The 21,529-nt window shown below is 59.0% G+C and overlaps 1 protein-coding gene across 1 annotated transcript; it reads right to left on the reverse strand.

The window, feature by feature from the left end:
• Positions 1 to 1,889: 1,889 nt before the first annotated feature.
• On the reverse strand, positions 1,890 to 21,320 carry FIBCD1 (fibrinogen C domain containing 1). Its single transcript, XM_025205020.1, has 6 exons — positions 20,603 to 21,320; positions 19,106 to 19,265; positions 18,478 to 18,614; positions 4,632 to 4,728; positions 3,072 to 3,251; positions 1,890 to 2,434 (listed from the first exon to the last, which is right to left on the reverse strand). The coding sequence occupies exons 1-6, from the start codon at positions 21,074 to 21,076 to the stop codon at positions 2,175 to 2,177; spliced, it is 1,308 nt and encodes a 435-aa protein (XP_025060805.1). The 5' UTR covers positions 21,077 to 21,320; the 3' UTR covers positions 1,890 to 2,174.
• Between the last annotated feature and the right edge of the window lie 209 nt (positions 21,321 to 21,529).

Here is a 21,529-nt window from a genome sequence, read left to right on the forward strand (position 1 = left end):
CATCTAACCCAAAGCTACATCCTTCCCCTCTCCCTCCCGCACCTAGGTATGATGAGAGTATCTCCCTCCAAGTCCCTGCAGACCTGTGCTAGCAGTGACGTCCCGCTGTCCTTGGCAGGCCAGTTTACAAAAGCCTTTTCAGTTGCTGTCTTCCTCCCTGCAGTGTCCTGCCATGCGCCATCTCCTCGGCAGGGGACGGTCTCCATCGCTGACATCAGAGCCCACACCTGGCTCCATGTCCATCTGCCGGCCTGGCGCTCCTCCACCTGCCAGCACCGGGCAGGAGGGAAGTGATGCGCACAGCTGGCCTGCATGATACAGTGGGTAGCTGGGGCCTGTCCAGGAGTGTTTGGGGCACTGCCCAAAGTCCAAGGGATCTGGGTCCCAGCCTGGCCTTGGAGGGGCGGGGTTGGGGTGATAACAGGAGTGGCTCGACCCTTTCACACCCCTGATTCTAGAGGTGCTAAGTTCTGTGCAAGCAATTCCAGCTTAGACCCAACCTGCATCCTCTTCCCCGCGAGCAGATGGGGCTGGCGCTTTCCTGCTCTCAGCGCGCCATCCTCAGCATCTCAATCAGCAGTAGCATCACTGCCAGGTTCCCCTCCCCGCCCTTTCCTTGAAAGCCGTGGGGGCTGCTTGGACATCTACCTGCAGCGTGGCTTCCTGCAGAGCTACCAGCCAAACTGACCCTAAATGCCGGAGGGGGACGGGTAGCAGGAAAGCTGGGCAGAGATCCCGCGGTGGAACATCTGGGCTCCGCGCTGAACAGCTTGCTCTGCTGAATGGCTCTTTGGCAAGGGCCCCGCTGCGCTCGCTGTGACTTCCAGGCGCTGCGCCGTGGCTGCCCTCCATCCTCCTGCCTTTCTCTCCTCTTCCGCTGAGCCGGCCTCGGAGGACAATGGCTCTTGGAGTGCCTCCAGGACAAGCCGCCTGGCTTGGCCAGCGTGAGGCCCCGGCTGGCAGGCGGAGGCTGCGGTATGGTTATCAGCGCCCCACAGATATGAAGCCCTGCTCTGTGGGACTTTTTGCTGTTGTTTGGAGCACCTCAATGATGTGACAGGCTCTGACTCTCCGCAGGGGGGCAAGCTGGAGGGTGGCTCCTCTTGGTCGGACAAGACTGTGGGGCCACAGCAGGAGCTGGGCAGTGATGGGCAGCGGCTCAGTCATAGGAGGAGCTCAGGGAAGGTGAGAGCCACCGTGCAGCGAAGGTGTTGTCCCCATGAGGATGGGCTGGGGGTCACCCCGTGCCCTGCAGGCTTGGCAGCCAAAAGGATCCAGATGTATCCTCGAGGGCTTCCACGGCAGCCTCGGTGCCTGCTTCAGCTCTCGGCCATGGCAGCTGGACCGGGCAGTGCCAGCTTTCCTTTGCAAGGGCCCAGGCCACAGATGTCACCCAGCTTTGGCATCGGGGAGCTGGCTGCTGGGTGGGCTGCTGGTGCCAATGCAGCCAGCCCATCGGAGAGGTGCTGTGGGAGCCAGGGGCTGGGCCTCTGCTTGCTCGGGATCACAGGCGTGAGGCAGCGTGCCAGAGGCTGGCTCGGGGCGCAGGCTGCGGGTGGGTGAAGAACGGCCAGTAAATGCACAGGCCGGCCCCAGCTGCCACCCAGCAAGCAGGGGGCCGCATGCTGTATCCCTGTCCAGCTCCCACGGGAGCACGTGCCTATGCAGAGCACGGGGGATGGCAGCCCCGGTGCAGCGGGGCCAGGCGCAGAGCGCCATGCGGGCTCTGCACCGCTGCCTTCCCGCATGTAGTCAGCACATGGCAGAGCCTGTGCCAGGCCAGTCTGCTGCCCCAGGAGAAGCCGTCTGAGGGGGGTCACGCATGCAGGAGGGTGTCCCCCCTCGGGGGAGCGTGTGCATGTCCAGGGAGCACCAAGGTCGCCCCGTGCTGAAACCTGCCCGTCTTCTGCAGGGAGCTGCCACACGGCCTCTCCTGAGCTGTCTCACGTGGAAGCGGTCACACAGCTCGAGAGGGCGAGGCTAGCCGGACGCTGTCCTGGCACGCAGCGCGTCCCCTGCCGTGGGGGGGACCGGAGCGGGACGTTACCAGGGTGGTCGGGGGTGCTCACCTCGGCAGCCCCCGACTCACAGACAAGACGATACTGAGTGGCGGGGGGGGGGGCACGGGGGCAAGGGCAGGCGTGGGGTCTCGCCGTCGGGGGTCTGCCATCGGGCTAATTCTCATCTCTGGCAGGGCGGATTTTCATCTCGGTGAACTTGAGGGAGTACTGCCAGCCCGTCCAAGAGGACCACTCGATGCCATCGGCGTAGGAGCTGTGGTGCCCCTTGAGGTACTGCCCGTTGAGGTTGGAGGTGTGGCAGTTGCGGTACCACCAAGCGCCATGGTAGAAGGCCGCGCAGTTGTTCTCCGAGTGGTCATTGTCCAGGTCTTTGGTGGTGAACCTCATCCCGTTGTGCTTCAGGAAGGAGTCTCCTGCAGGGCAGAGATGGCAGCACCTTTCAGGGAAGTGCCCATGAATTGCCACTGCGCTGCAGGCTGGGTCTGCCCCCTGGGATGCCCTGGGGCAGCCTCACCCCATGCCCTTCCCTGGCCAGGGACGTGGGCGCACCCCATGCCCAGCTCAGTGCTGGAGCTAGGGCCTGTGTCAGCGGAGCAGTGAGGGGCACTCGGCAGTGCCCGGGGGCTTGAAAGTGGGGTGAGCAGCACTAGGCAGCTGGGCTGGTGGGTGTGCGAGGGGCCTAGGTGCTTTGCAACCTCCCTTGGCTCTGCAGCCTGGCCTGGGTGCCCCAAACACTGCCTCCAGACCCACGGCCCCACCCCGGTCTCCCTCCAGCCCTGCCGATGCCCCTCACTCCTGATCTCAGCCCAGCTCCTGCCATCCTAGTGCTAGGAGCTCTGGTAGGGCTGGGGGAGGCCCAGCTCCGACCCACAGCATCCCTGGTGTCCGAGGAGCTGGACTCGCCTTACTTTGCACCTGGGTGCATGGGTGCACAAACATCCCGAGACAAAGCTGGTGCTCGAGCACTGTCAGCCACGGGGCTGGCTCTGACAGACCTGGCTTGTGCCAGCTTCTTGTGCCCTTTCCACGGGACCTGCCTGGCAGCCTGACCTGCTGTCCCAGAGTAGTCCGAGACGGTGACGGGGTAGCCGTCCTCCTCAGGGTCCACGGAGTAGAGACCCACGCCGAATGCACCATAGTGTGCGTAGGCTGTGCCATTGTCGAAGTCCTCCAGGTCAATGTGCAGCTCGTAGTTGGCCTGCACCGTCAGGACATGGAGCCTCTTTAGCCCTGTGGGGCAAAGCCAGAGGCAGAGAGATGGTCACCCTGGCTGAGGCCGAGGCCAAAGCCCTGTTTCTGGAAGCAGATCCCCCTCGCCCTGGGGCAGCCAGATGTTGGGCTTCACCCTTGAGTAGGTGGGAAGGAGCAGGGAGAGCAAATGCAGCATTGCTCTGTCCCTGGGGGATGTGGGGAAGCCCTGGAGGCCAGTAGCTCATCCCTTATGTGCCCTAGTCAAGCCAGTCATGCACATGTCATGAGGTCTGGCTCTGTGGAAGGAACTGATGTGTTAAAATGCATGTACATGCATGCATGCTTCCCTCCCAGCTCTGGGTGCCTTGGCCCCCTGCCCCAGCAGGCTGTCCCACCTCCCAGGTGCCTGCAGCGAAACTCCTGGTATGCTTCAGTTCGACCTCTGCTAAAGCAGCACCTGCCGGTGCCCTGGGTGGGCCCCGAAGGACAAGACTCTCGCTGCATCGCAATCCCGGTATGGGGACAGGCCCCTCTCCCCCAGCCTCGTGCCGGCACAGGGCTCTCTAGCCTGTTCGATTGCCTTCTAATTAAGAGGGTGTTTAATTATATGTCTTGAGAGCTGTTGGTGGAAGTGAGTAGCACATTGAGGGGCAGAGGGGTGGGGGTGAGTCTGGCTGTCTCTGTTTCGCCCTCCTTCCCTCCCCAACTTGTTCCCTGGGATTCAAAGGTGCCAGCACCCACACAACTGGGAACAAACCCCTGCAGCCCAGGGTACAGAGCAGATGTGATTCTGCTGCTCCTCTGGTGCGCTGGCCCCAGCTGTGGGGCACTGCATGACCTGTTTCTCTCCTCTTGGGCAGCAGTTCCTACTCTCAGCCTCCACGGTCAGCCTTAGACATGCACCAGCCCTGGGAGCAGGCAGGTACATGCTGGGATCAGCAGTGCCTGCTCTCTGGTGCCAGTGCACCTGGCCCTGGGCTTCTCTGCTTGAGAGCTGTCCCCTGGCAGCCCTGCTCAGGGACACGCTGATCAGCCAGCACACGGGACCTTCCTAACCCAACCCTCTCTGCTGTTGGGCAGCTGAAATCATGACCCCTCTCGTGCCCAGCTAGTTTCTGGGCTTACGGCTAGGCCATACCTAGCCAGTGTTCTCCTGTCAGCTTCCCGAATCCATCCTGGTACGCTTCCCATCCACGGAAGAAGTTCACAGAGCCATCCTCGCGTCGCTGAAAGACCTGGGGAAACACAACCGCAGCAGAGCTGCGTTAGAGCAGGTGGCCCGAGCAGGCAAGTGGCTGCTGGAAAAGCAGCCTGCTGGCTTCTCCCTGCTCAGTCGCACTCCAGTGCTAGGGCTTGATTAGACGTGGGCACACATTAAGCCCTTTAACGGTGCTAATTACATGGACGGCTAGGCCATACCTAGCCAGTGTTCTCCTGTCAGCTTCCCGAATCCATCCTGGTACGCTTCCCATCCACGGAAGAAGTTCACAGAGCCATCCTCGCGTCGCTGAAAGACCTGGGGAAACACAACCGCAGCAGAGCTGCGTTAGAGCAGGTGGCCCGAGCAGGCAAGTGGCTGCTGGAAAAGCAGCCTGCTGGCTTCTCCCTGCTCAGTCGCACTCCAGTGCTAGGGCTTGATTAGACGTGGGCACACATTAAGCCCTTTAACGGTGCTAATTACATGGGAACTATTGAGTGTGTCATGCCGGGGGGAAAGCCATGTAATCGGAGTCATTTTCTGCTGGCTCCTGGGAACGGGTGACATGGCTCAGATAAAAGAATTAACTTGATCCCTTGCTCGGGACCTGCAATAAGACCTCAAGTTTTCCCGGCTTTGGGAAAGGCTTTGGTTAATTTACATAGAGCGTGGGGTTCACCAGAACAGCGGTGTTGGCTCGGCTTGTACGTCACCAGCAGCAGCTCTGCCCTAAGCCAGTGCCCATGTCAGGAATGGCGGCATCATCAGTACCCATGCTACGATCTGTGTTGCAGGTTAGGCGCTGTACATATGGGTCATAAGAAACCATCCCTGCCTCGGAGAACTTAAGATGTACCTAGATGGGACGGGGTGAGAGAAGGGAAGTATCATTCCTGGCTTCGTACAGATGGAGCATGGAGGCACTGAAGGACAGGAGGCTTGCTCAAGGTCCCCCAGGCCATTTGTGGCTTCCTGATGCCTCTGCCCTGAGCACGTGTGCACCCGGTATGAGCTGCTAAGCTGTTCTGGTCCATCACCACTGATCTCTGGAGCCTGGGGTGGTGCAGGTGCTAAGACCCACAGTTGACAGCCCAGAGGTTGTAAGTGTGAGACCATATCAGGCCAACACAGCTACAGCCTACACTCCTGAGACCATATCAGGAGCATTTAAGGTGCGGCTGGTCCGATTCCAGCGAATCTGGGTTCTGCTAAATACCTTGTCGCGAGAAAGGAAGGTGTACTATGATAACCTCGTGGGCCTTGGATGACTGGTCTGCAAATACTTCCAGCCTCTCTCTCAGGTACTTATGCAGGCCTCACAGATGCAACATCCAAGCACCCCTAATCTTTTGCATCAATCCTGCAACCCCTGGGAGGCAGAAAAGTGCAGTTATCTCCCTCTTGCAGCTGGGAGGGGCAGGCAGGCAGCCTGTATCTGAATAGGGAGTAGCATCTGACTGTGCTTAGTCCTGGGCTCTCACTCCCCATCCCTTGCTATTTTGGGGTCCACAACCCCGTGTCTAATGGCGCCGTCTTGCCTTCAGGGTAGATCCATTGGCTGACATGGGCCTTCCTGTGACCACAGCGGGGAACCGTCCCCAGCGGCGCTGCCTCAGGCTTGCATTATTTGGCGCGTTGCTCCGTCTGTTTTCTCGTCGCCTGCTCCCAGTTTGATTTATTGACAGGGATCCAGAGCAGGCTGCCTTCTGCCCGGCCACTTGGATGTAATTAAGCTTCCAGCCCCTGATTAATTGCATCAGGCTTGGCCATTGCAGCCAGCCTGGAAAAGAATGAAAGCAGGGCAGGCCTGCAGCAGCGATGAGGTCTCACGGCGGGATCGCAGGCCAGGGGTGCTCAGTGCTCCTGCCGAGCCAGCCCTCTGCGCAGTGATGTCTAGTGGCACCGGGGCCGTGGTCAGTGCTGTATTTGCTGTCAACTGCATGAGGGGTTGCTGACTCTGGGAAATCCCAGCTCCTGCGCAGCCTGGACATCTGCTGCCTTCATGCCACCCCTGCCAGTCCCTAGCACAGCCCCATCTCCTGGGCACCTCCAACGGCACCCTGGATATAGCCAGTGTCCAGCTGGGATCAGCAACAGGGCACCACCTGGCTCATGCCAGGGCAGGGGGAGAGGCTGGGCATGACCCGTGGCTGGTGCCCCTCTGATCCGTGGCGTGCTTACCTCCTAGAATTAGAGCCTTAATATCTATCCCGGTGCTGAGCTGCGGCTAAGCCCTTTGCAAGGGGCTTTCTTCGGACTTGGCTGGAAGGGGCTGAAGCTGATTTTCCTGGATGCCAGCTCCTATGGGCAGTGTGCAGGGGGAGGGAGGGATGGCGAAGGAGCTCCCTCTTAATCGGCTTTGCCCGGACGTGGTAAACAGGCTGCCTGACGGTGCACTGCTCATAGAGGCGTGCAGGGCCTGTCTTCATTAGCCCAGGGCCTGAGGAAGGCTCGCTGATGAGAGAGAAGCCTGGCAGCTTAGCCATGTGCAGGGCTCCCTCGACAGACACGGCTGGGGCAAGCGAGAAACCTTCCCTGTTCAGGCTGGAGCAGGCGCATCCCTTGGCACCAGGGACTAGGGGGCTCCTGGGTTCTCCCGGCTCTGTCCCGAGTTGTGTGGCCTCTGTGCCCTATCTGTGTGGCACAGGGCAGGGCATCACGTCCCTGGGGCAGACACTGGAGCATGTTCTCATCAGTGCTCAGCTTGCAGGCTGGACCCCGGACAGGGTGGAGATTGCATCCCACTTGCTTCCCACATGCTCAGAGGAGTTGACGGTGGGCCTTGGGATGCCTGGGATCTCGTCCTGACCGGCGCCGGAGCTGCAGCGAGATGCTATGTCTCTGGCTGCTGCCTTCCAGGCACGTGTGGGTGCAAAGCTTCATTTGCAAATGTTTGTGAAGTGCTCTGAGGTGACAGAAGGTGTCACACGCGTGTGCAATGTGAGGCTGGGGCATGGACAGAGAGCTGCCTGAAGGGGGGAAGAGAAGTGCGGACAGAAAGATGGGGCAGGAGGAGAGCTCGGTCTGAGGGGCTGGGGGAGAAAGACGGCAGGGGTGGGGAGGCCGCTGCCTAGACAGGGAGCAAATCTACCTACGGGGCCAGGAAGCGCAGTAGGGGGTGGCAGGGGACATGGTTTTGCCATCATCTCAGCAGCTCCATCACAATGCGTCTCCTCCTCATAAAATATGAATCTTCCCCTCTTAAGCAAAGAGGATTTCTTCTCCCCTTCCCTTCCCTTTTAAGCCAGGCCTGAAATATTTATCTTTCCCCATTTCAGCGCCCTCTCAGCCTGGCACTGTTCGCACCTTCCACGTGTCATGGCCGAGTTACTGGAGCACAAAGCCAGTCCCAGCTCTGCTGGCTGCAGCCAGGGCCAGGCTCTCGAGGGCAAGAGGAGCCCAGCGCTGTATCCCCGGGGCAGCAAGGCCCCTCTCCCAAAGCTTGCCCATGCCCTTGGCCACTGCTTGAACTTGGTACGGAGGGGCGAGGACAAGCGCTGGCTTGTCAGAGGGGTCCCGTGGGGATACACTGGCATGGCGGAAATGGATTCAGTATGGGAGCTCAACCAACGAGGTCCTTTGCAAGTCTGGCTGTGTAGAAGAGGCTCTGCCCGCACCTGCCTTGGTTTGCTTTGCTGCAAGGAGTATCCCCGCAGTCCCACGTTGTCCTGTGGAGCCTGGCGGACACCAGGTGAGCCCTTCACAGGCTTGGGGTCTCAAGTAACCATGCCTTAGTGGGCAGCTGCTGCTGGCACAGGTGGGTTTCTCTTCCCTAACTGGCCTCCTTTGAACTGAGCTCTGCTGTGCTGGTGGGAGCATTGCTCTGGGCACAGAGCTGGGCAAGCTGGAGGGGCTTAAATGGTCATCTTCAGGGTAGGCGTCTGCAGTACTTGGCTCCGAGATGTGTCCGTGATGGGCGTGTTTATGAAGGGAAGGAAGGTGACCTCAGAGGTGCAGCCCTGGGGTGGGATTCCAGAGGCCCCATTTGAGTTTTCATGGAAACACAGAAAATGAGGGCTGGAAGGGACCCCAGGAGGTCACGTCTAGTCCAACCCCCTGCTCCAAGCAGGACCAGCCCCAACTAGATCATCCCAGCCAAGGCTTTGTCTACCTGGGTCTTAAAAACCTCCAAGGAAGGAGATTTCGCAACCTCTCTGGGGAGCCAGTTTCAGTGCTTTCTCCTAGTGAGAAAGTTTTTCCTAATCTCTAACCTGAACTTCCCTTGCTGCAACTTGAGCCCATTGCTCCTTGTCCTGCCATCCGCCACCACCGAGAGCAGTCCAGCTCCAGCCTCTTTGCAGCCGCCCTGCAGGGAGTTGAAGACTGCTATTCAATCCCCCTCGGTCTTCTCTTCCGCAGCCTAAATAAGCCCATTTCCCTCAGCCTCTCCTCACCAGTCATGTGCCCCAGCACCCGAACCAGTCTTGTTGCCCTCTGCCGGACCCTTTCCAAATTGTCCACATCCTTTCTATAGTGGGGGGCCCAAAACTGGACACAGGCCTCACCACTGCCAATTAGAGGGGAAGAATCACTTCCCTTGATCTACTGGCACCACTCCTACCAATGCAGCCCAGGATGCTGTTAGCCTTCTTGGCAACAAGGGCACGCTGCTGGCTCATATTCAGCTTATTGTGCCCTGTAAGCCCCAGGTCCTTTTTTGCAGAGCTGCTGCCCAGCCAGCCGGTCCGCGGCACGTCCCAGGGCACAGGCTTCCCGTGTGAGCTGGGCACATGCCCTAAGCCCCATGCCTCAGTGTCTCCAGTTGACCCGCAAGGACAGCGGGAAGTCTCCTCTCTTCCCCTCCCCTCCGGCGCTCATCCAGTTTGTGAGCTCCACGGGGCAGAGGTGTCTTGCTGTGCTCGGTCCCGTACCGAGGCAGTGGGGGCCTGCGCTGGCTTGGCCCTTTTCTATCCTACAGTAATGTAGCTCCTTTCTTCACCTGAGAGGCTGGCCAAACTTCAGGGGGCTGCAGGAAGGAGATGGAGTGTGCGGGGGTGTTTGCAAGGCCACCCTAGTTACCCTACGGAGAGCACTCGACTTCCTGCTCTCTTGAACGTGGCAGGAATCAAGCGCCTGTGCTCCAAGGCCCTTTTCCAGCCAGCACGTGGCCCTGAGCGCTCTTCACTGTGCCAGGGCCAAGGTCCCAGTGCCTGTTCTGTGTGCGTCCTTGGGCTCCTCTGCTCCTCCTTCTCCGGTGCGTTCTGCTGCGAACGTACCGTCCTTCAGGAAACAATAGGCAGAGAAACCTCTCCACCCACGCGTGCCGTGCCGGCTCGTGCTCACGGCAGAGGGCTGCCGGGACGCGCTTTGCACGCTCCCTGGCTGGCTCCACGAACAACGGGAGTTTCTGGCGGGTCTACCGGAGGCAGCAAGGTGAACTCCAAGAGCTTGATTGAGATGGGCCCTTGGATTCAGTCACCAGCATCTCCCCTTGGAGGAGCCCAGCACAGCCGCGGACAGCCACGCGCTCCGTGATAAGGTACCTCTGCGGAGAGGGGTCCCTCCTGCCCGAGAGCACCTCTTCTCTTCCCGCAGCTCCCACGCCCTCAGTATGGGGCATTCAATGCGCATCTTTATCTTCGTTGGCCTAAGGCTTTTGCAACCCAAAAAGATCCAACCGTTTGAACTTGACACTGCTGCAGTTTGGCCTCTTCTGGCATGTCTGCACACGTGGCTGGGGTCTCCTGTGCAGGTTCTCATCTTTTGAATCCCATGCTCCCGCCGTGTCCAGAAAGTCTGCTGCAGGATTAGGAGGGGCTGCTGCGTTCCGGGATGCCTGGGTTTGCCCTGTGACGTTTCAGTCCTCAGGTCCTCTCTTTGGGAAGCTTATTGCCCTTCAGTCGGTTCCCATGCCCTGACGCCCACTGTGACAGAGGACGGACCAGGAGCACATCTTCTTAAGACAGTCGCCTCTTCCTGAGCTGCCCAGTCCCCGCTCTACTTCCTAGCGTAGCGTTTGCTGTTAGCTCCACTGTCTGGTCAAGGCAGCAGCATCTAGCCAGATGCATACATCTGTGCCTGGGATGCCACAGCACGGCTGTCCTTCCCACCTCCTGGCAAGGTGCCCCTCAGGGCTCCTGAATCAAAGGAGCCATCACCGGGATGCAGGGTCTGTCTGACCGTGAACCTCCGCCGATGGAAATAGGCTGTAGCTTTAACCACTCCAGTTCGTTCTGGGACAGAGCTATCAGGCACCCCGAAGGAGCCTGCTGGAAGAAGTGCAGAGTCCAACAACACCCTCCCCCTGCGTCACTTCGGTACAGCCGCGCGGCTCTCCTTGCCAGCGGAAGCTCCCCCGCGCTGATGGGCGCCCGCCGCGAATCACCTTGTCCTGAAACACCGCTCTCTCCCGGGGTACATGTCAGTGTGTCGGCCTCAGGCGCATCACAGCCCGTCTGTAAACGTATCAGTTCTTGCTGAAAGGCTCCTGCATGTGCTGGGATGTCACCACGGTGTGACAAACGGGAGAAGAGCGGCAGGCCGCGTGCAAACTCCACTGCCAGCGGCCGGGCCAGGCGAGAGCCATCACTTCTCATTACCGCAGGCCTCCTCCTGCTGAGAGCCTCTCGCCAGCCTTGGCATCTGCTGCCACTTGCTTAGCACCTGCTTGTTACGATGCAGTGCAGAAAAGCAGCCCAAACCCGCTGCAGCAGCCAGGGTCTCCTCTATCCATGGGATTGGATAAGGATCTGGTCCAGGCAAAATCTGGTGCTGCCCTCCTTTCTCTGTCGAGGCCTGAGGGCTGGGCTATGCCTTCCCCATAGGTTTCCTTGGGACCAGTGAAACCTCTTCTCTCTTTGCTGCTGGTAGGTGCTGAGGGGCTGTCTAGGGGGTCAGTGCACCCCAGGGCTACACCAGGGCAGTCCCATGCCCATTCTGCTGATGTCTATCTGAGCCTGGGCCCCCCATTTCCAGGGATTTCACCATGCCTGTGATACACCCAACAGGCAAAGTCCTGCTGTAGCTCAGCCATGGGGCTCTGCCCCTCCAGCTAGTCACGACTGGAGTTGGAAAGGGACTGTCATAGATGCTTGGGTGGCTCCGTCCAGCCTCCCACTGAGAAGAGCCCTTGTTACAGCCAATGCTTTCCTCGGCAGCAGCCTTTGATGGCAGTGCTTCCCTTGCTGCTAATTTCCCTTGCTTTACAGACCAAGTGTATCAGGCTTGCTAATCCTTCTGCAGTCTCAGGAGCAGATGAGAATCCCTTTCTCCATCCTGCACCTTAAATGTGGCGCCGGATCTGGTAAACGTGGCACAGTTACACTTGGAGAGAGGACTCCCCTGCACTGCAGAGACTCTCTTGGGGGTCATTCGGTAGGGTGGCCATAGCTCTTGGGCTCCTCGCTAGCGGCTGCTTTCCTTCTGGGGCTGTGCTGTGACGGAGATTCGGGTTCCCCAGCCAGTCCCACAGCTCCCCGGAGCACCTCCGGCATCTGTCTGCTGACTGCCACCTGCAAGTCCAGCTCCAGCCCCAAATTGGTTAATGGCCAAATCCCCTGGAGGGTCCTAGTTTGGTATCTGGATGTGACAGTATCCCCAGTCATCTGCCGGTTCAGGGGAGAGGCTCTTCTCCCCTTCTCCTTCTGTCTCCTAGCGGTGCAGTGGCCAGTTCAGATGGATGGCTGTCTCCGAGCTGCCTGTCAAAGGCTTGTAATACAGCCGGATGACTTTTTTCTGAAGCACCAGCAAAGCTGGGTGACTCGAGCAGGCTGCTAGACATCTCCGTCTCCTTAGGGCTGTGATGTCAGGCTGAGTCAAACGCTGTCTTGTTCTGCTTATAAATCTACCCACTTTCCCTCTAAAAGAACCATAAAAATCACGCTCAGCTTATACGCCGGGGCAGCCTGTACTCGGGTCCCGACAGCCTTGACTCTGCGTCCGCAGGATTTCTGTTCAGACCGTGACTGTCGCAAGGGAGAAGTTTATTTCAGTGAAAGTCTTATTTTGTACTTTTGTGGTATGTTTAACCCTTTGGCAATAGCAGTTCAAGGTCCTTCTCTGGAGTTAGCAACTTATATTGAAGGGAAAAAATCCTGTGTTTTCCTAAAATGAACTGGAAAATGTGGGGGTGACCTATGCAGGGTGGACTTATCACTGGTGCAGTCTGGTAAACTGCCCAGGAGTCTCTGCATTGCTTGAGCTGGGGACAAGAAGCCTGTCCCCTCCGGGTGCTGTAAATACCCTGTTGTCCTACCCCAGCTCTCTGGCTGGCCCAATTTCTCATGCAGGCAGCTGGCTTGCACGGTGCCCTGCGACCCTTTAATTTCCTTCTGGAAGGGATGTTATTTCCCCAAGCTCCTTCAGCCCTTGCTACAAGTCATCCTTGCCAGCAATCTCCCAGCTGGCTACAGCTTTCCCAGCCTCTGCCCAGTTCCCTACAACATGGTCTCGTTGCTGGAAGCCAGGTGCCTGGTCACCTCGTTGATCTGTCTTGCCGGTCCAGCTGGCAGGTTTGTACTGAGGCTGTCCGCTCAGGCTTCCTCTGGGATGCTCAGGTGCCTCATGCCCCTGGGGGGCTCCAGATCTTGCCTCCATTCCCATCATGAAGCCTCTCTCCCTTTCTCCAGGTCTTGGTTTTGCTTCTGTGTTTCGCTCTTATGGGGTTTTGCATCAGCTCAGACTCTCCTGGGAAACTATCCCCTGGCTCACCCTGGTAGTACCCCGTCACCCTGTGCTGTTAGTGGGAACGGGTGTCCTACAAGCTGTCCCAGTGAAGCAGGGGGTGCATTTGAGACAACCCTGTTTGCTCACAGCGAAGGTACAAAGTCTGGCTTCCCCAAAGAGAGCCGGCAGCAAACACCAAGAGCTTGTCTTTGCCCACTGCTCCAAGCCCCTTTCCCTTTCAGCACATGGCCCAACAGCCCTCTACCTCCTGAGGGCCACGTCCCTGGACCTTGTTCTGATTGTGCCATAGACTGCCCTACCCTTGCTCCTCTGGTGTAGCTGAACGGTTTCTTACAGCTGTGCACACCTGCTTGTTGCTGCAGTGCTTCTTGCTGGGCGGATGTGACTGTGCCTGCCAGTTGACTGTAGGTGCGAGGGGGCGGAGGGTTGTTGCAGCAAGGCAGCTGCAGGGCACGATCCTAGCAGCTTTGCCCATTAAGCCCAGCGGGCAGGAAAGCAGACCCAGCGCTGGGAGGCTGCAGAGAATTTGCAGACTTTTTAAGAAAGCAGAGAGAAACCTAATTTTCTGGAGGCCTCCTTAGGCATCTACATCTCACTCGCACCATTATTGCTCTGATGAAATGACAGGCAGCGTTAATCAAATGTGGGGAAGTCGCTGGCACAGACAGCGGTATTGAGGTCAGGCCGGCAAATTAATTCCTGCAAATACTCCACGGTGCGATTCTTAAAAGCAATTTATTCTGGCCCTATGTTGTAGTGAGCATTGGTGCAATTCAACTCTGCACACTAAGGACGCTCATTTTCCAGGTCCCGCCTGCACAAGTCTGAGAGGAAGAAGCTGGGTTCTGGGAAACTCAGAGTGGTCCTGGGTGATGGACATAAGAAGACAGAGCATAAAAGAGCCCTACATGAACCTGGGGTTTTGTGACCCCCGCCCATGCTGTTTCTGCTGTAGGCAGCTGATGCTTGGCTGATGCTTTTTTCCTTGCAGAATACAGGCGCAGGGGAAGAGGAGAAGAGGAGACCCAGAGAGGCGCAGTGACTTCCCCAGGGACACAGAGATGGTCAGCGGCAGAGTCAGGCCACACTAGAGCCCCGGCAATACAGCCTGGCCGGTCTGAATGAGACCCAGGCACAGATGCTGTCTTTATGACGCCAATGCGACCCGCTAGGCTACAGGTCACCGCCATCCCCTGCATCTGGTACCTGACCCAACACAGAGGAAGGCTGGGGAATCTCGCAGTCTCCACGCGGTCTGCAGACAGCCCCTGAGTCAGCAACGCTGACGGTGCTGTGGGGGCTGCAGAGCCCCACGGCGATGGCAGGGAAGCGACTAGAATAGACAGACGTTGCCTTGGGCTCGGGAATGGGGGCTGGCTTCCCCTCGAGGTTTGCCGAGGTCTGGCCCAGGCTCCCCTGGGGGAGGGATGGGGCAGAACGAGCGCTGCTTGTGGGTCTGGTCCCTGTCGGTTCGGAGCCTCCTGCACAACCCGGGGCGGCGCTCAGCCAGTCTGAGCCTCCATGTCAGCCTGATTCAGCTGCTGCCACCCACCTGCATGCAAATATCCCCAGAGTCTCACAAGTCGTAGCTGGAGAGAGAACGAGAGAGAAAAAGCAAGCACAAATCCTGAGCCCCCCAGGCCCCCAAATTGGCTTGCGGCTCCTATGGACATGAACAGCTGCTCTGCTCTCTCCCCCGCTGCAAGAGACCAGACGTCCTGAGGAGCCCCTGATGCCAGCAGAGCCGGGGGGGATCCAAGCACTGAAGGTACCGTTGAGCTGTGAGACAGGCAGGGAAACTGAGGCACAGCGCTACAGCTCAGCAGCAGGGTCTCGTGTTTGATGGGGAAATGGTCCCGACTCGTGGGCAGGGGCCTGGCATTTCCTGATTGAGCCCTGCAGGCATGGTGGGAGGGCGGGTGGAAAGGATGATGCCCCGTGGGCTGGCAGGTTACGAGGAGTCTGGCAGTCTCCTGGTTTTTCGGCCAAGCTGAGCATGCCCAGTGCCTGCTGCTTGCTGAGTTCGTGGGCAAAACCTGCCCCCCAGGGCACCCCTTAGGGATCCTGCCCTATCTTGTGGCCAGGGGAGTGCATTCGGGGGCACGTGGCTCAGCTGGTAAAAGGCTGAGCCCATGGCCTGCTGCCCCATGACCTGAGCATGTCCAGTAGGGTCACGCATGCTCCAAAAATCAGTCTCAAGGCCGCTCTGTGCCTCAGTTTCCCCCTCTGACTCCACAGCATGATGATAGGGCTCTGCCGGGTGGGGGCATTGAAGGCCACGTGAGATGGGCCTGGTACGAGAAGCAAAGTGTCTCAGTCTCCTGAAGGCAAAGCAGCTAAGCTGCCCCCCCCCCCAATGCTGCTCAAAGCTGCTTATGGGAATCAGATTTGGGGGGTTTATTTGCTCAAGTGCCCAGCTGGAAAAGGAGCTTCTATGGCTCGGATCCAAGGGGGCAGCTCAGCAGCAGAGCCGAGCCCCAGAGCCCGTCCTTGGCGGGGCCGCAGCCTGCTCCTCCGCTCCGAGACCCCCCTCCCCCAGCTCCCCCCAGGCTGCTCTTTCCACCCCCAGCACCCGCATAGCTCATCTCAGAGATCACCAGGTCTTTGGCTGCTTGTCTACAAAACCCTTAAGGCTGCCCAGGTAATTCGGCTTCCCGGGCAGGTATCACATCCCACCTAGTGATTACTCCAGCCATCCCTGCATCGCGGGGCGAGGCAGCCAGGCTGGGCTGGGACTAACATGTCCTCCCAGGACAGGCCTGGGTGCTTGTTGTGCTGGCCTCCTACTTTACCTGGCAGCAGGGATACCGGCATCCTTGCCTTGCCCAGCCCCTGCCCCTCTCCCTCCCTGTGTCCCTGCAGTTCCCCTCCATGGTCACTGCCTCCCCCAGCTGCCATCACCTCTTTTCTCCAGCTGAAAGCTGCAAAGGCCTAAAAGCTTCGCAGTGAGGGGTCCAGCTCCCTCTCCCGCTGCATGTGCAGGCTGCCCCTTTCAGCGACATGCATGCCAGGGGCGCTCAGACCCACTCAGCGGATGTGCTGAGAGCGGAGAATGTCCCCTTCTCTTCTCCTCTCCTTTCCCTCCTTCCCCCGCCGGGTTTGCCAGCCTGTCTGTCTCCTTGGTCCTGGTGCAGGCTGCCGACATGCTCTCTGCACAGCCCAGTGCTCCAGTCCGCAGGCCTGGCCCTACCTGTCGGGGCCGAGGAGGAGGGCTGGCTGGAGTCTCTCCTGCGTGTCCAAGCAGAAACGCGATGCTGCTAGAGTGCTCCGCACTGGGCAATGGCCACGCGCTTTCCAGACACGCCTGCTGGAGCAGGTAAGTCAGCCCCGCTGCTCGGACGGGTGAGCAGGAATCGCAGAGACAGGGAGCAAGTTGCCTGACCCGGCGCCACACGTCAGCACAGAGCCAGAAATAGAGCCCAGGAGTCCTGGCTCGCGGGCGCTGGCTCTGCCCGCTCCTGCTGCCCTTCTTATTCGTGCCCAGACGGGTCAGCCTCTGTCCCTGAACCCACGTCGTGTCCTCAGCACCGGGCTTCTCTCACCCACCCAGGGCCACGGTATTTTATCTGTATTACGGTAACACCCAGAGACCCCAGCGGAGCCGAGGGCCCTGCTGCGCTAGGTGCTGTACAAACGGTGAGAGGCAGGTCTGGCTCCGAGAGTTTCCAAGCTGAGCACTGAAGACAAAGTGTGGAAGGGGAGAAAGGTGCCCCTGCTTTATACACAGGGCAGCAGATGCAGGGGGTCTATATGACTTCCCTGTGATGTTTTACTCCTGTTGTGACACCTGGAACCATCCCCCAGACACCCAGCGACAACCTCGTCCTTTCTGCTGCCTGCCACACAACCGGTGCTAGTGGCCGCCACGACGCTTGACCATTCTCCTTGAGGCAAGAGCAGGGCTGCAATTACCGCAGCCTCGTAAAACGGTGACTGGAGCACTCGCTGGCCTCCCGTGGCGGTGAGGGAAGGCTGTGCGCCTCCTCCCACCCCCGCCATAAATCTCCCCCCAGCCCCGCCGGGGCTTCATAGACCTCTCGGTTAAGTGGTTTCCCTTCAGGCCAAGACCATAGGTTATGATGACGGTGCTCCCACTGCCCTTGTTTCAGGATTATCCTCAGCCCCACTGAGGGCAAAACATGCTGGGGGCATGCAGGGCAGCATTCATGAAGTTTTCAGCCCAGCCTGGCATGTGCAGAGAGCTGGGTGATGGGGGAACATCCTCACTTCAGAGCCCTGTCCTTCCCACGAGTGATGCCTGTCGGCTTTGCTACTAGGAGCAGAGTTGAAGCCAGCCCAGTGACCTCCATCACTGGTCCAACCCATCTACCTGCTGGCCCTGCTGTGCGCCAGCTGAAGACAGAAAACAGCTGTCTCCTTTGCCCCCTGGCACAGACCTCGGGGTCTGTACCATGCCCTCACTCCCATCCCATGGGGAGGTTGCTACTTGTCAGGGTAGCCCATGAGGCTGCAAAGCTGTTCCTCAAGCAACCATGGAAGTGAGAGCTGGAAGGGAACCTCCCAAGGTCCCAGGACAAACCCACTGCTCCGAGACAGGATCACCGGTCTCCACCATCCCAGACAAATGCCTGTCTAATCTGCACTAAGGGAGATGCCCAAGCCTCTGCACGTAGCCTGTTCCCATGCTTATTCCCCCACCCAGGTAGTCTTGTCTTCCAGGCATCTACCCTGAGTCGCCCTTGCTGCAGCGCAAGCCCATTGCGTCTTGCCCTTCCCCCGGGGGACAAAAGGAGCTTTCCATCGCCCTCCTTTTAACAACAGCCTCCTCTATATTTGAAGCCTGCTATTAAATCTCCCCCCGGCCTTCTCTTCCTTAGACTAAACAATCCTAACTCATTCAACCTTTCTTCACACATCAAGCTTTCTCAGCCTCATTCTTGTTCCTCTCCTTGAGCCGTCTCTCTGAATTGTCCACATCTTTCTTTAAGCCCGGCACCCAAAAGTGGCCCCAGAGCTCCAGGCGAGGCCTCCCCTCCTGTGATTTGCACATAATGCGCAGGCTAATACATCCCAGCATGCTGCCGGCTTCTCTTGCAGCAATATTACGTTGCTGACTCAGAATCAGCTTGTGTTGTGAACGAGCCCTTTCCCGTGGCACAGCAACCCAGGCAGGCATTCCCTGCCACGTATTTGCACATTTGATTGTTCCCTTCTCAAGTGCAGCGCTTGTTCTGACTCAGTCTGATTGTCTGTCTATTGTAGACTATTTTCCCAATGTACTGAGGTTGCTTTGAATCCCAGTTCTGCCCTCTGAAGTGCCTGCAACTCTACCCTGCTCGGTGTCATCTGTTCATTTAAGAAGTGTATACCCCATCCCAACGTCCCTATCATTAATGAAGATACTGAACCATCCCAAGCCTATGCCAGCCCCTAAGGGACCTCCCCCAACAGCCCACTCTGCACCGCGAGCGGCCGACTTACCGTCCAGCCGCCTCCGTCCGTCGTCATGTCGCAGTAGACCTGGAAGCCCGAGGGGTAATGAGTGGGAAAGACCGAGTAAATGCCGTCCTCTTGCTGTCCGCTCGTGTAGATGTCAAAGCAGTCCCGGGGCCGGGAGCCTGGAGCACCGCATGGGAGGAAGAAGAGCAAAGCCAAGTTAATTAATTGTTTAAATTAGAGCCGTGCTGCTAGGTTCTGGCCCTCGCCTGCGACGCTTCTTCTAATTGCCTGCTCGCCACCCCCTCACTCTCCAGCTTTCCCTGCTAGGCGCTGGGCAGGCTGAGCTGCGCTGAGGTCTCAGTGGCTTCTAGGGAACCCGTCGCAGCAGCAATCAGGCAGTGAACGGGAGTCCCGGGAGCGGGCCCGTTGGCCTCCCGGCTGCAGCTTCTGCCAGGCAGAGCAGTGCCAGGAGACGGGCTGGCTGCCTCCAGAGCTGGTGCAAGGAGCCAGGGTGCATGTGCCTCAAGAGATGTGAGACGGCTGCAAAGTGGGGAAGGCTGCCACTTGCCTGGCACGGCCTCTGTCCTGCTACAGGGAAGGGCACAGACACGCCGGGCCCCTTCCCTCCCACCCCTTCTCCCTCGTGCAGGGTCAGCAGGCCGACTCTCACCATTGGAGCACCCCCGGGGCCGGGCTCCCTTGGCCGGAGCTCGCTGCAAGTCAGCCTTGAGCCGAGGCCTGGCCAGGCCACGATCCTTCTGCAAGGTGTCCAGGACGTCGCTGACCGAGCTCACCAGCCGCGCCATGTTGGTCTGGCTCTCCGAGAGCAGCTGGCAGGGGGGACACAAGTGGGTCAGGGGGAGATGCTGGTTCTTGGCTTTCCCCCCTCCTGGCACTTGAGGCAACAGTGCTGCAAGCCTCTCCTGAAGGCAGGTGTGGAGCCTGGCTGGCTTAGGTGGGTTGAGTGCCCCTTGCAATGGAGACTGGCTGGTGGGCTGGCATTGGAGAGGCAGCACCTTCCAGTGCTTCCCAGCCTGTGCGGCACCTAGCAAATGCCCCCAAAGACATTCATTACCCTTCCCCTACCTAAATCCTTCCCTCCAGGAGCTGTTCTGTCTGCTTCCTGCAGGACACAGAAAGCCCTCGCCTCATTTCCCGGGATTCCTGTGTCACTTTAAAAACACCCATGACCTAAAGAAACCACCCATGACCTAAAGAAACCACCCATGACCTAAAGCAGCTGCTCGGCATTGGCTCCAGACTTCTGTGAAGTGACCCAAGTGGAGCAAGCGACTTGGGGTAAGTCTACGTCCCCGGGGTGGCAGCTTGTGTAAACCCGCCCGAGCAAGTGTTGAACCAGCAGCAGGTGCTGAGAGCTTGTTCTGCGCCCGAGTTGTTTTTTTTCACCTGTCTCTCCAAGGTGTCTGGCAGCTTTCGCTCAGTCTGTGCCGTGACCGCACTCCCACCGACACCTATGTACTACTCAGTGCTCGCTGGGGCGTGCCTGTCTGACTGCAGTCACAGCCCCGTCTGGCTCCGGGAGGAGGAGGGAACAGCACTCCAGGGAGGGATAACCCAGAGAAAGCGCCTGCACATTACCAGGCAAGCCACCAAGCAGGGGGCTCCGACTGCAGGAGATGGGTCGTGCCCGGGGGTGGAAAAGCTGGGCCTGCCGTTTTGTTGCTTGGTGTGTGCTGCCCTGCTGCCACCCAGCATCTAAGTTTCATGTCCCCTCCTCCCCGCAGGTGATTGTGCCAGCTTGTGATGATGATCTCCATCATTAAAGCACGTGCCAGGTGGGCATGTGCCCAGCATGATGAGGACCAGAGGGGAAGGTAAGCCACCGTGAAAGCTTTCCAGGTTTAACCCCCTGCTGCTCTGACTGGGGCTGGGCTCTGAGGAGGGAGCAGGGTCACTGCTTGTTTTAGCTATGTCCAAACACACATGGGACCCCGCACAGCCCATGGGGGAGCAGTGTCCTCCCTGCAAAGCTCCACTCAGCACTGGGGGTGACCGTCCCCTCCTTTGGGAGTCTCGGCTGGCACCAAAGACCGAATGGGCCATGGGGCGTCTTGCAAAGCCTTTCCTGGATGGTTCAGGTCTCCAGCTGAGTGCTGCCAGCCTAGGGCACACCTGGAGACTACAACGACTGCCCAGCCCTGCTCACCTGTATCAGCCGCCCCTGCTCATTCTGCAGGGCGCTGAGCTCCTGCCCCATGGCGCTGTGCCCCTTCCTCAGGTTGTCGCTGTCGGCTCTCAGCTGGGTGGTGTGGGTGAGGAGCTTGGCCACCTCGTCTGCCAGAGAGGCCAGCAGAGCCCTCTCCTGCCCCTTGGACGACTTCATCTCAGCGCTGTGGTCCGTCACGGCTCGCAGCGTGGAGGACTGGAGGCCTTCCAGGCGTGTGAGGCTGCTGGCCTGGTCCGGGCAGTTGGGGTCGATGAAGATGTTGATGCGGGAGCTGTCGGCCTTCTCGATGGTGACCAGGGCATTGGCCTCATCGGGGTTGGTGCTGATGATGGGCGGGGATTCGGTGACGGGTGTGTGGTAGTGGTTCATGAAGAGGATGGCGCCGGTCACCGTGACAGCCAGGAGGACGGCCACGGACAGAAGGACTGTGCACAGGATGTAACCGCAGCTCATCCTCTGTGGGCACAGACAGAGCTGGTCATTCGAGCCCAGGCTAAGCTTCAGGGGCAGCACAGCAATGCAGTACCTCTTGCTACCCCTGTGGCCCTATTCAGTACCTTCCTCACCTGCTCGGTCTATGAAGATGCCTCCCTAGCCCCTTCCCCGCAATCCTCAGCGGCAATCTCTCCCCCCCGGAGAGCACCGTGTCTCCGCTCCGAGCTCCTTCCCTCCTGCAGCCCTTGGCCCCGTTTCTCCCAACCCCATCTCAGCTGCTGTCCCCTGGACAGCGACACTCTTCAATCACCTGGCAATGCCAGGCACCCCGTCTCCACCCAGGACTGTCCTCACACAGCACTGGCTGTCTGGGCAGCAGGGAAAAGGCCTCTGGCCTTGAGCTGGGCCCATTGCTACACATCTCCCTTTGGGCAGGTGGCTTTTACTTCCTCTGCTAAAATGGCCAACAGC

This window comes from Alligator sinensis, unplaced genomic scaffold, assembly GCF_000455745.1.
Source record: "Alligator sinensis unplaced genomic scaffold, ASM45574v1 scaffold388_2, whole genome shotgun sequence".
NCBI lineage: Eukaryota > Metazoa > Chordata > Crocodylia > Alligatoridae > Alligator > Alligator sinensis.

Bases quoted from the DNA above. Each gene is read 5' to 3' on its own strand.
- FIBCD1 (XM_025205020.1), bottom strand. From the start codon at position 21,076: ATGAGCTGCGGTTACATCCTGTGCACAGTCCTTCTGTCCGTGGCCGTC. The intron at 4,729-18,477 runs GTAAGTCGGCCG...GTGTTTCCCCAG, and splicing joins CGGACGGAGGCGGCTGGACG to GTCTTTCAGCGACGCGAGGA. The intron at 3,252-4,631 runs GTATGGCCTAGC...TTTGCCCCACAG, and splicing joins GACAGGAGAACACTGGCTAG to GGCTAAAGAGGCTCCATGTC.